Here is a 14,985-nt window from a genome sequence, read left to right on the forward strand (position 1 = left end):
TATCCAATGTAAAACAAAAGAGTTAAAATATTTATGACAATAGTGACAGGTGATATCAGGTCATGAAATTAAGGAGGTGTGGCTTCAGGGTGTTATGCCTTTTGATCTCTTTCTTAATTTTATTGATACTTGAGAAGTAAGTCAAAAATTTAATCAAATTTTCTGTACTAACTACTAGTGTTTATATTCCTTACTTTAGTGTTATGTTTTTAAGGTAAAAGTTTTTTTTTTATTTAGAAGACTAAACTTTATTGTAGGGTACCTTTCCAGACTTATGCTTTGACTCTGAAGGGCTTAATAATATTCTCATTTTAACAGAAATTATAACTTTGTGCATTATGATTAATATTCTATTTTTTACAGATAAGAAGTTAGAAAAAAAGAAATAAAACCCATCAAGATGGGGTCGCTTTTAAGAAGTGAAGAAATGACACTATGTCAATTGTTTCTACAATCAGAAGCAGCCTATACATGTGTATCAGAACTAGGAGAACTTGGATTAGTCCAGTTCAGAGATGTAAGTATTCCCAAATTAGTTTCCCATTAGTTAAATGCTTATGGAATGGTTATCACACCAGCAGCCTCAGCTATGAATATCACTTACAGACTTAAGATGTTGCAGAAAGATGTGCGCAAATTACAAAGAAATGTCTTACTAAAGATGTTTTCAAATTGGAACTGGTATTGTATTTTTCAGTTAAATCCTGATTTCAATGCTTTCCAAAGAAAATTTGTCAATGAGATCAGAAGATGTGAAGAAATGGAAAGGAAACTAAGTATGTAGTTTAATTTCACTTACAATATTATTTTCACAGAGAAAACACAAAACTACTGAAACAAATGTAAACATAGCTGTTTTTCTGTTGAAAGAATTATGCTTTACTTCTTGGTGTTTTTGAACAAAGGACTGCTTATTATGACACAGGTGTACTTTGTTTTACAAATCAATCAATTAGTACTCAACAAAAAACACTTTTGTCTTGTTTTGGAAAGTAGAAAACATCCATGAGCAAAATGCTGTTACACTGTAGTCCCACACAAAAGACTTCAAGGGCCTGTGGTTATGCACTTCTGTCTTTTTTGTGTAATAGGAGATTTATATCGATTTTATCTTGCTTGTTCACCTATGTTAACTTGTGACCATATTTTTACAGGATTTCTAGAAAAGGAGATAAAGAAAGATGGTATACCAATGTTAGATACTGGTGATAATCCTGATGCACCAGCACCTAGAGAAATGATAGATTTAGAGGTATATTATCCTTTTGTACCAATCAATTTCACAATGCTTTAATAGAAGTGAAAGACATGTAAAATGATAAACTATGGTTCTAGCTAAATTCTTTTAGAAAAATGCCCTTGCCTCATTCAGTTATTGGCTAATAGTCTTGATAAATGATAGTTTTTTTTATAATGAAAGCAAAATTTTTCAGGAAGTATGACAAAAATATCTTATGTATGTTTACAAAGAAATGATTAAATCTTTCTTAAAGTCCCAATATGAAATAATTGCTGTAATTTGTTACTGATTTTTCTCTATTGCTTATCAGGCTACATTTGAAAAACTGGAAAATGAAATGAAAGAAGTCAATTCCAATTCCGAAGCATTGAAGAAAAATTATTTAGAATTAACTGAATTAAAGCATATTTTAAGAAAAACTCAAACATTTTTTGATGAGGTATGTTTAGATTTTACATAATATATTATATTGATGATTTATGGCAATCGTCTTTTAAAGATATTGATATACATGTATAAGTATAATATATTAAAAATGGGATTATTGAAGAATAAGGGGATGTAGAGGGTTGGGAGTTATGTTTGGTTTGCACTCTGGAATGATAATTAGTTTATCACATTTATTTTCTTTTGAATTTATTTTATTTCATTTTTCTGTGTGATATGAAATATAATAGTATGGTTTAAGTTAGAGTATGTTGATATTTATCTTATACTAGAAATTTAAGCTTTTTCCTTTTTGAAAATTGATCCTCTCTTATGACCTTTTGTGACCTTGTTTTTTTTATATGATTTTATTATGAAATGCATTATTTATGATAACATTGAATATATTAGCATAGTATAAGTATCTTCCTCAGCATGTTGTATTCACTAAATTAATTTGTTGTATTCACTAAGCTTATATTATCATGTTGAATTCACTACTAGTATATCATAGGGCCTGGTATATCATCATTTTATTACCATTTATTATGTGAGATAACAAATCTAAAAACTGGATAGAAAGGATTTGGCTCATTTTTCTTTTGTACCAGATAGATATTGCCCTTTATATCGTGCTTCTTTAGAATTGAAAATGATGATTTGTAGACAGCATTGGTTACATTTTGAATTCGATCAAAATCTATTTTAAGCTTTAAAAGTTGGCTCATTCGACTTATTCAATGTACTCTTATTCACATCTAGATCTAAAACAGCATCATTTGGTAATTGGGCCTGAAAGTCAACACTGGACTGACTTTGAAAGAGCAGGTCATGACATAAGAATTGTTCTCACCTTGACAAGGATTCAAACCCACAGAAAGAAATTGCCCAGCATGGAAGAATCCAACTTGCTATGGACTGAGCTATTTTACTGCCACTTTAGTGCATATTCACTAGTTAGGCAACGTAGCCAGGAAAATATACCTGTAATTGAGATCTTAGCTTAAGACATTGAGGTTTCTCCATTGGCTTTATGTAAAGCTGCCGTAAACAATATGTCATCCAGAAGTGACAGTCCTGATACTGTTGTAAGGCTGTCATGGACCAATGCACAATTTTTTTCGACTTCGATATGTGTATTGGCCTTGAGGTGAATAGTATAGTTTGTATATGAGTGAATCTTTCTTGTAAAATTATTGTAGTCTCTGACACCCAGACTATTCAAGTCTACGATGATGACAACTTCAACAAGTTTTGTCAGTTTATATTTGATATTTTTATTCGTGGATGTTATATTTATCGATTTTTCGAGCAAAGAATTAAATTTCAAAGACATGGATATGGATTTACATCCAATCAGATTCAATAGCCACTGTAGCCTCGGTCGTACATAGACAAAGAGGGACTGGATGATAAGGCTCAAATTATTGTCACAGTAGATGTAGTTCCACTATAACAGACATCCTATATTTTGTTTACCTATTGTTGTTGATTGCATGCTAATTGTTGTTTTATTTAGTAGATTAACAGGGTTGGGTTATTTATTATGTTTTTGTGTATGTTATTATACTAGGCTGAATTTCAACACCAGGCAATGCATGACCCTTATTTGGGTGAAGAAACAATGGGATTATTGGGAGAAGAATCACAAAGAAGTGGCCAGCCCCTGAGATTGGGGTAATTATTTTTAACATTTGGCAATCCTCAGTGGTTTCAGTAAAACTGAATCTGTCATGGTAATGAATAGTAGATTTCATTGTGTCTTTGTAGGCAAGACTCTTAACTTCCAGCATTTCACAAATATTTGTCAAGTTCTATAGTGAATATAGTCCTTAGCTTTAAAGCCTTTTAGTACAGAGATTTAGAAAACAAAATTCAATTTGATTTCAGTTTTGTTGCTGGTGTAATTGGAAGAGAAAAGATCCCAGCATTTGAAAGAATGTTATGGAGAGCCTGTAGAGGAAATGTATTTTTACGTCAAGCTGAAATTGATAAAGCTATGGAAGATCCAGTCACTGTAAGTTCTGGTCTACCTCATGATTCCCCTTGTAAATACTCTGATCAACATATCTAAAATAAATTAATTCCAAGGAAATAAGACTGAGATGGAAATTAGATGGACAGATTATGTTGCTGTGATCAAACACAGAATTTACATGCAGATTGCTAGTAGAAAAAAAGAAAAATAACATTTTGATTGGAGTAGATGTGACATTCTTTCTTTCTTGATAATTTATAAAAGAAAACAAGCATATGCAACTGGTTTGGTGTTTTAAGCTAATAGTCATAAAGGATTAGAAGTTGATAAGAAGCTTGTTGATATAAATATTATTTCAGAATAGTTATTGATGAAAATAAGAAGATTTGATAATTATATTTCAGGGTGATCAAGTATTAAAGTCTGTGTTCATTATTTTCTTTCAAGGAGATCAACTTAAATCTCGTGTTAAAAAAATTTGTGAAGGGTAAGAATATTGTCTCAGTATGGATTCTCTTGTATGATTTATGAGCGTTATGTTTTACTATATAATGTTGTTGATGATTGTCTTGATTAGAGTTGCTCTATAATTGATCTTAGGAGTACCTTTCATTTAGAGCTATTCTATATATGACAATGTCATAACTCAAAACTTCTGTGTAGCTTTTCCTTGTGGCTCAGAGCCTATTTCTTAGCATAAGAGTGATTCATCCATTCATTTTTTTTGGATAGATTTATTTCGATTTGATGTTGTTGCTCATATCTTTTTTGAATTCTATTTATAGATTTAGAGCAACTTTATATCCATGTCCAGAAACTCAGTCAGAAAGACGTGAAATGTCTATTGGTGTAATGACTAGAATAGAAGATCTCAATACTGTAAGTTTGTCAGAAAACTTGTCATACTTTATACATAATTCATTTACAATTACAAAAACTACAGCTTAATCATATTTATTCAACAAAACATCAAGTAAATTATCTACATGAGATAAAAAGACAAAATAATAAAGTTTCAGGTAAGGTTTGTTCTTTTTGGCTGTTATCTGTTGAAAGTATATTACCTAAAACATTGTTTTAATAGTATAATAGAATACTAACTGATTTGATTTCATTTCTAGGTATTGGGTCAAACTGGTGACCACAGACATCGTGTATTAGTAGCAGCAGCTAAAAATATTAAAGTCTGGTTTATTAAAGTCCGTAAAATAAAGGCTATATATCATACATTAAATATGTTTAATCTAGACGTCACACAGAAATGTTTGATTGCTGAATGCTGGTGTCCCTTTGCTGATTTAGACAGAATACAACAGGCTCTTCAAAGAGGAACTGTAAGTTTTCGAATTTAGTATAAGATACAATTAAAGGAGTCATGTTCAGTTTTATAGCTGAAAAATGTGTGTATTTACACATAAGGGTTGAATTTATTTTAAGGCATTAAATGGCTAAAAGTTCAACTAAACATGAAGTTTCGAAAAATTTCGTTTGATTGTGAAGTAAGTAAAAGAAAAAAAACAGAATGAAATGACTGTAATAAGATTGTGATATGATATTATAAACTTGTGTATGATGATATGATTATAGGAGAGAAGTGGTAGTAGTGTACCATCTATATTAAACAGAATGTCAACTAAGCAAGAACCACCAACATATAATAGAAATAATAAATTAACACAGGGTTTCCAAAATCTAGTTGATGCTTATGGTGTAGCTAGCTATAGAGAAATCAATCCAGGTATATTCCTTTTTCTCTATTTCTTAAATTTCAACTCTGTTTTCTCCTGTCAGTGATGCAAGGGCCTGATATGGAAAATGCGACTGATACTTTGTGAATGCTACAGACTGTGCATGGTAAAGATACTTTGATAGTTGGAAATCGAAAAAGAATAGGATAACTCCACTATCGTGGCATTATTTCCTTCATTGCACACTGAATGGCCATCTTCATTCACACAGTTAGATGCAGGAAAGCAAGACGTAAACGCAGTTCATTTTCTATTTCTCTAATTTCACACCATGTGAAATTCCTGTCTGACAGGATCTGGCTTATGACGGCGATATGTTCTCAGCAATGCTTTTTATTATTTGTTGATACTGGCCCATCTTTTCATTTCCAAGTAGAATTTGATTAGGTTACTTTTGAAAACTAGATAACTATAAAATTAATTGATTATTATACTTTCTGTGTAATTTCAGCTCCCTTTACTATAATCTCCTTCCCATTTTTATTTGCTGTGATGTTTGGTGATATGGGACATGGTTTGATCATGTTTTTATTTGCTCTGTGGATGGTGATTAGAGAAAAACAGCTTCAAGCTAAGAAAATTGACAATGAGGTAAAGATTTATTAGATTTAACTAGATATTGATGAAAAATATTAATTATTGTCAGTAAACTGTAAACCTAGAAATAATTTTCTTTAGACGAAGAAATCTTTTTGTACTTGTAAACTAGATTTTATTGATTTTTAGTTTGTTTGCAAATAGAATTGATAAAAATTGTCCAGATCTCTTTTACATGTTCATATACATGTTCAAAACACACTATAGAAAAACAAGATTGTGGACCTCCAGAGTTAAAATTTATGTACACAGTAATAACCAATACTTGAGAAACCAGTTCAAATATGTTTATAATAGCTAACTTTATTTCATCATGAATGATCCGGGATGACTATTGCACTCATGTCTTACTCATTGATTTGGCTTGCAATTTGGATCTAGATATGTCAGTTTTTCTCCTTTAGATCTGGTCTACATTTTTTGGAGGAAGATATATAATATTATTAATGGGAGCCTTCTCTATGTATACTGGTTTTATTTATAATGATGTATTCTCCAAGTCACTAAATTTATTTGGTTGCCAATGGTATGCTGATTCGAAGTAAGTCTGTCTCTATTAGAGTTTGTGTCATTTTTACTTTGATTAGCTATTAGCTATATAAGCTGGATCTCTAAGCACAAAATAAGCTGCAGCACTTCAGATTGCTATCTTGAAAAATTTATTCTGTTTTGTGTATTCAATGTTAGTTTACAGTCTGGTTATACTTTCATTTATTAATTCACTAACTATTGTTTGAGAAAGATGCATGATTTTACTTACTACTTACTATAAATCAATGATTCTATAATAGTATTTATTGTTTGTAGTGATAAAGATTATACACCAGCTTCATTAGACAATAATCAACATTTACAATTAAATCCTAATGGTTCATATACTGGTACACCATATGCTATTGGTTTGGATCCGGTAAGTCCTGTTTCTTTTTTCCATCTTTTGTAATTGCACTTCCTTTCAATCAGTTATATGTTCTATAATATGGTAAAAAAAAATTCCTTTTATTGAGTGCCCAATGATCTTGAGATTTGTCTTGGTCCTGCTTGACAGTCATTATAGTACAAAAATGTAACTAACTTAAATTCCACAAAAATATAACTATGCACAATTCTGATATTGTTAAAGATATTTCATCAAAAATTGGCTGCATTAAAGATACTGTCTGTTATGCATGAAAGTGGATTATTAGTCTTGTTTATATTTATTTCAGATCTGGTCTGTAGCATTAAATAAAATAGCGTTTACTAACTCGTTAAAGATGAAAACATCTATTATACTAGGTGTAAGTCAGATGATGTTTGGTGTAGCGTTAAGTTTTCTCAATCACAGGTAAATATCATAGAAAAGAAGCTAGAGAAATAAGGGTGTAATTTCTTATTTGGCATCATGTGTTTGTTGAGAAAAGTAAGGGAAGAAATGGATTGGCTTTTTGTGCAAAAAAAGGCTATAAGACCATAGTTATCCATTTTAGATGTTGTGTCAGACACAATAGGCATTTATCAGTTTTGAATAATTCAAACATCAACTAAGCCTTTTTTTCTGTAAGAATAAGATAGAATGATTAATGATATGTTCTATTTATTTCTCCTAGATATTTCCAGAGACCAATGAATATAATCTGTGAATTTATACCACAAGTTATATTTCTATTCTGTATGTTTGGATATTTGTGTATTTTGATATTCCATAAATGGACCCATTATACATCTGATATGGCTGGTAATGCTCCTAGTTTACTTATAGGTATGTAATATTACTTGATTTAAATGCATGTCTAGAGGCTTTGTTTCATTTTTTTTTTTGTTACTACACTTGCCATCCATGATCTGGCAAGCTGGTCTATTCAGTATGAGATTTGATGCAAGGAATATTGAGATTTATTTTCAAATGTTTGTCTTTTTAATTACAGGAGCTATCAATATGTTTTTATTCAACTATCCTAAACATTCTAAACTTATCTACAGTGGACAGGTATTGATTATTTACATACTTAATTCATGATTGTGAGACAGATTCAAGATACATGCTATTTAGGTGTCAAATGATAAAAAAATGTAAAACTAAAAGGTTTAGCAATACGAATGCCTTGACATATCTCTAATGAACTAATGTTCTGTTCGACTTCAATTGACTTATGTGTTTTGAGTTCTCTAGAGTGAATCTTTGAACATTTTCTAGAATCTGTATAATATTTCAGATTAAGTGATAGTGTTTGTTATGTTACGACAGCCACCAATTAACAATTCCATTTTTGTGTTTATGAATTGAAAAGATAAACTCTTTATTTTATAGCCTGGTTTCCAAGGATTCCTGGTAGTAATTGCAGTACTCTGTGTTCCTTGGATGTTATTAGTGAAACCATTTTTATTACGATATCAGGCTCGTTATGGACAGGTAGCTATACCTTTTCTAGTAAGATCATTTTACTAATTCTCTTAATGTGGCATGTCACTATTATTGTTGTCACTTTTAAGTTAATTAGATATTGACACAGGGCTGTTATATTAGTTGTGTTATTGACCTTATCAGATACAGTTGCTGCATGTAAAAATAAACAAAAATCATTTTCTTTTACACATTTACATAAATTTGATAGAAATTGACTTAGTAAAGTCACAAGTGCCATTAATTTGGAAATAGTTTAGTAAAATCATTATTTTTTTGACATCTATTTGTTATCAGTTATCTTCTGTTTACATCAGTTAACATTTATCTAGATAACAGCCTTGTATATTTGAATTTAAGTTTTCCCATACTTACTGAAATCTAAAGGGAACAATATTGGTATGATATTTGGTTCATGAAATATTTTCCATTATGTATGAATTTAATATTTTGAAATAGAATTTCAAATTACGCAAAATTCACAAAATTTTTAGAAAGTTTCTAGTAACTATTCTAAAAATATGATTCGTCAAAACAAGCTCCAATATTGGTTGGTGGATCTTACAGCATAAACCAATCAGGTTTTTAAAATAATTAGAATGATTAGAGGATTTTGATCATCATAAAAAAGAAACTTTCGAGCAAAGAAATATTTGATACAAACTCAATATTTTTCCATAATTTTTATCCTTCATTAAGCACATTTTATTTTATATTATACATATATCCATTTATAAACATTCTTTTATGACGTGATTTAGTTTTTCTCTAAATTAATGGAATGTTCATATATTTTATTTTACTAGTCATTTAGAATCAAGGTAGATCTTTTTTTTCATTTTCTTCATGTTGGTTTGTTTATGTTTACATTGGTTCATTCTATTAACAATTGTTTATTTGTTTGTCTTGTACGGAGCCCCTTAGGTGCAATTTTCCGTACTTTTTAAAAATATTTCGTTACAACAAAATAAGTATTCCGTTTAAATGAAATAAGTTATTCAATTAAACGAAATAATTCGTTTAAACGAAAATATATGATATTATTTCGTTTTAACAAATTAGTCATTTCGTTTAAATGAATTTATTATTTCGCTAAACGAAATATTTTATTAAAGTATGGAAAATTGTGTCTTAGGGGCTCCGTAATCTTGGTAATTTGTTGTTTTGGTAACTTTATTTGATCATTTTAAAGAGAGCACCTAATATCAGCACACTTTGGTTTTCAAGTCAATCATAATATTGTTTTCCATTACTGTACAGGGTCTGATGCTTAGGTATTATAGGTAAATAATGTTATTAATCAAGCCTTACCAAGGAGGTCAACAAACATAAGATAAGAGTGAAAATGGTGATTGTAAATTTGGATGGAAATTTACAAAAAATAATCTTAATTAGAAAATTAAGAATATTGCTGATTGATGTCTCATTCAACAATATACTGCACCATGAAATAAAAGTCCCTATTATTGAATGAAAATCCCGATATTACAGAGAATGAGAGGAGCTCTGTTATCAGACCTGAATGGTGATACAGAAGTTGCTTATTTGTCTGGTCAGTCGCGAAATCAGGTAGAATTTAATGAGTATTGTGTCATGCTATGGAATGGTTTAGGGTTACGGAATATGAAAAACCTCTTTCTAGCTTCTTGGATGACTATTGTCTTTTAATATGATTATTTTGTCACGTCTTGTTGCATATACACAATGTCAAGCTATTACGATACTATTCTTGTATCAAAGAAAGCAGCAATTTGATTGGATTGTACGCCAGCAAATACAGCCAATCAGAGTCCTCAACACATAGGCTGTTAACATTGTGATTTTGTGTTCACAGATTTTCTGTTGAGGACCGTGACTGTATTGCTCGTTTATAATCCAATCAAATCGCTTCATTTTTATACGCCCACATGAAATGGGGGGGCGTATATTGCCGTCACCCCTGTACGTCGGTCTGTCGGTCCACAATTGCTCGTAAACACTTTACAAGGCACAATTCTTGACTGATTTCGACGAAACTTGGTATGGTTGTTTGTAATCGAAAAAATCGAAAAATATTCAGTATGAGTTATTGCCCTTGTTCTTGAAAACTCGTTCAATTTGTAGCTCGTAAAAACTCTAGAAGGCATGATTCTTGCCGGATTTTGACAAAAGTTGGTTTTATTATTCTGTACCGCGCTGGAGATTGAAAATTTGTCTTCTAGAGATTTCACGAGCTAAAGATTGAACACGTTTTCAAGAACAAGGGCAATAACTCCTACTCAATATTATTCAGTATCGCCCTAAAGAGTTCAAAAGATGTGTATGACTGAAGGTTGAATATTTCATACTGGTGTTACTTTACTGCTAAATATTTTTATTCAAAATCAAAGCTGCCAGTGGGCGTATATTACCTTGCCTGGCAAGCTATCTTAAAACTTCCATGATACAAGAAACTGTAACTATTACAGTCAAGGTATACGTAAAAAGTTTGTAATAGCTACTTTGTGAAGATGGTCTTGTTGGGAATCCTGTGTTGTAATGATTAATTAATAAATGTGCACTTTAGTTTATAGGGTTTTGGTGGTTAATATGTTGGTGAACACGGTTTCTTTCCTGGGATTCTCGGTACCTTTGTTTCCTTTGAATTTCAATATAGTGTATTTTGAGCATATTTATTATTAAAACCCTTTGAGGATTTAATTTATATTGTTACTTCCAAAACTGGTTACTTCACTCTAGTTGAAATACTTTATAAACATTATGAACTGTGTGGACTCTCTGAAAGGGAGTGCTGCTTGACATATCAGTTTACTAAAATGCGAACTTTTCAATATAATAAACAACTTTTATTGTACAACACAACTGAATTTATTCAATGTTTTAAAATCTGAAATATTTGTCTATAGTTTAAACATCAACAATTGTCAGTAAACAGTGGAGATTTACTCAACCATTCTGATCCTGATCAAGAAGTGATCCACAATGATGTGGGAGGAACACCACATGCGGTTGCTGAAGAAGAGGAGAAGGTATGTGGTTTTCATGAAGTCAAAAAATGATTTTTTTTGTTGTCGGCTGCAAATGGTTATCCAAAGTACTGATCTTATTCTTATTCATGAAATTTCTGCCATTAGTTTAAAATAAAAACCAGAAAGACATAAAATTGGCCTGTGTGGCATTAACTAGGATAATGGTCGCTTGACAGCTTGTATATACAAAAATGTCTCTCCTTAATTACTGTGTTACCTATCTTATTAAGCCCAATAACTAGCAGAAAAGTATTATGTAAAATTTAATAAATAATTTCGGATAATGACATATTAATGTTTTGTGATATTGTGTATTTCAGCCATTTGATTTTGCTGATGTTATGATAAACCAAGGTATTCATACTATAGAATACTGTCTAGGCTGTATCTCACATACAGCTTCTTATCTACGTCTATGGGCTCTCAGTTTAGCTCATGCACGTAAGTCTTCCTTACTTTTATTTTTTCATAATGCATGCATTCCAAAATACTAAGTTATTAATTTGACTATAATTGTGTTTTTTAGAACTATCTGAAGTATATTTTGGAGTATGTAAACTAAGTTATTAATTTGACTATAATTGTTTTTTAGAACTATCTGAAGTATATTTTGGAGTATGTAAACTAAGTTATTAATTTGACTATAATTGTTTTTTAGAACTATCTGAAGTATATTTTGGAGTATGTAAACTAAGTTATTAATTTGACTATAATTTTTTTTTTAGAACTATCTGAAGTATATTTTGGAGTATGTAAACTAAGTTATTAATTTGACTATAATTGTTTTTTTTTAGAACTATCTGAAGTATATTTTGGAGTATGTAAACTAAGTTATTAATTTGACTATAATTGTTTTTTAGAACTATCTGAAGTATATTTTGGAGTATGTAAACTAAGTTATTAATTTGACTATAATTGTTTTTTTTAGAACTATCTGAAGTATATTTTGGAGTATGTAAACTAAGTTATTAATTTGACTATAATTGTTTTTTAGAACTATCTGAAGTATATTTTGGAGTATGTAAACTAAGTTATTAATTTGACTATAATTGTTTTTTAGAACTATCTGAAGTATATTTTGGAGTATGTAAACTAAGTTATTAATTTGACTATAATTGTTTTTTAGAACTATCTGAAGTATATTTTGGAGTATGTAAACTAAGTTATTAATTTGACTATAATTGTTTTTTTAGAACTATCTGAAGTATATTTTGGAGTATGTAAACTAAGTTATTAATTTGACTATAATTGTTTTTTTTAGAACTATCTGAAGTATATTTTGGAGTATGTAAACTAAGTTATTAATTTGACTATAATTGTTTTTTTAGAACTACCTGAAGTGTATTTTGGAGTATGTAAACTAAGTTATTAATTTGACTATAATTGTTTTTTTTTAGAACTATCTGAAGTATATTTTGGAGTATGTAAACTAAGTTATTAATTTGACTATAATTGTTTTTTAGAACTATCTGAATTATATTTTGGAGTATGTAAACTAAGTTATTAATTTGACTATAATTGTTTTTTTAGAACTATCTGAAGTATTATGGACTATGGTAATGAGATTAGGTTTTATGTTTGATGGATTTATTGCACCATTTATGTTAGTGATTGTATTTTTCTTCTGGGCTGGAGCTACTGTTATCATATTAGTAGTAATGGAAGGACTATCAGCTTTCCTACATGCTTTACGTCTCCACTGGTAAGATAACTGTAATTACTATTGTGTATCATATAGATTACTTGATTTAGTAAAACCATAATATGCAGAAATTCTACTGCCTTTAGTTATCATTACACAAAGGAAACTATAGCTTAATTATTAGATTTATTCATATATTTACAGTGTTACAAATTCATGCTCAATGGAAATCTTAGCCAAGTTCTACAGTTTTTTCATTATTCAATTTGGAAATAAGGACAAATTTGAGTAAAGTATATTTCTAATCGTAAATCACATTATATTATCTAAATCAATCATTTTCTGTTTCAGGGTTGAATTTCAGAGCAAGTTTTATAAGGGTGAAGGTTATATGTTTCAGCCATTTTCATATGAACATATCTTAGATCATGGTGGAGAGGAAAATTAATATTATTATATATCAGTTAATTTTTAATTTATTAATATCTATGGTAGACTAGTGTGTGTTTCTCAGGATTAGGAACTAGTTAGAAATCCTGGAATTATGGCATATGCATAGAAACTATTAACTATTCCCCTTGAAAACCATAGTCTGTAATATGTCCCTTGTGACCTGACGTGATATCATCATTGGATATGACTTGTTATTGTGAATGTGTTAAGATAATTGTAGTGGTGTCTGAAGGTAGTTTACCATATCATGTTCCCTTTTTTTGAGCTTCGCATGTACCAAGCTTGCCATAGTCTTTGAACTACAGTTTATATCAATCAAGAATTTAGTCAACTTACTAATTAATTTGCATTCATCATAATAATACAGACAGCTCAAAGATAGACTGATACACAGTAGCTCAATTAATAAACAGTTTATTGAGAATTGAGATTTATGTTCGTTGCCAAAAACTTTGCAATAATTTAAGTTCTGCAATTGCTCAGTTATTAAAACCCATCACAGTTTTTGCCGTCTTGTTAAGAAGTTTTTTGGGCAACAAGTCTCTGGAACATTTTTTGTTTGTATGTATACATTTCTTTAGCTAATAATTCACAAGGTGAGGTGCTAACTCACACTAACTCATGTGTACCATTGTACCCAATGTTATTTATTCGATATAGTATTATAATATAATGTTATATGTTGCAATAACAATGTCACAAGTGTAAAAATGACAGGTTTTACTAGAATTGTCAAAGACGGAAACTGCACAGGATTCACCACTTAGTAGAAGTCAGAAAGTATGTACACAGTCTGAAAAACTCCTAGTAAAAAGTTAAATAAATATTTGTACCCTAAGCAAACTGGTGTTATATATATATATAATTGTTAGTTATTAAGAGATTTGTAATTTGAGATTATAAAGGATAGTATACCAGTATACATTATGTTGTGAATTGTTTAAAAGTGCTCACATAGATAAGTTTTAATCATAGTTAATCTGTATCCATTTCAATTTATACGCAATTTGTATCAGCATTATAGATTTAGCAAGTATTGTAAAAAAATATTTACTGGAGCTAATATAGCAAAATTGTGTTGATTATTTGAGTATGTATTGTAATGTACTAGTGCTCATAACAATTTTGGTCAAGTCAAACTAAAATGGTTTATTGTTGTTAAAGGAAATTTGTCCAATAACTACTACTATCAATTAATAAATGTAACAAATTACGACAATATTACTGTTCTTGTATTATAGAATATCACATTATTTGTCTAGAGATTTTAGATCTGATTCATATAACTAGTATACATTGTCTATAGTCAATATCTTTGCTCTAATCAAAAGGAATATTACATGCATTTCATAATCATTATATTAGTTAACATTCTATAAAAAGAAATATTTATAATAGTGAGTTTTAAATTGTGAAATAACTCTGATAAATTATTAATGATTTTAAAATGTTAATGTACTTCTTTGTTGTAATGTATGTTTTGTATTAAACTGTTGTGTTCAAGAAGATC

General features: G+C 29.7%; 1 protein-coding gene across 1 annotated transcript; it reads left to right on the forward strand.

The window, feature by feature from the left end:
- Positions 1–400: 400 nt before the first annotated feature.
- On the forward strand, positions 401–13,470 carry LOTGIDRAFT_156984 (hypothetical protein; the record flags this gene model as incomplete). The annotated part of the gene is made up of 20 exons (XM_009048249.1): positions 401–517; positions 698–776; positions 1,155–1,252; positions 1,551–1,679; positions 3,240–3,343; positions 3,557–3,683; positions 4,049–4,131; positions 4,430–4,523; positions 4,766–4,978; positions 5,232–5,382; positions 5,844–5,983; positions 6,394–6,515; positions 6,797–6,899; positions 7,198–7,316; positions 7,579–7,730; positions 7,897–7,958; positions 8,280–8,381; positions 11,701–11,821; positions 12,911–13,082; positions 13,374–13,470. The coding sequence occupies 20 exons, from the start codon at positions 401–403 to the stop codon at positions 13,468–13,470; spliced, it is 2,385 nt and encodes a 794-aa protein (XP_009046497.1).
- Positions 13,471–14,985: the final 1,515 nt, after the last annotated feature.

The sequence above is a fragment of the Lottia gigantea genome (genome assembly GCF_000327385.1).
Source record: "Lottia gigantea unplaced genomic scaffold LOTGIsca_12, whole genome shotgun sequence".
NCBI classification, from domain to species: Eukaryota; Metazoa; Mollusca; class Gastropoda; family Lottiidae; genus Lottia; species Lottia gigantea.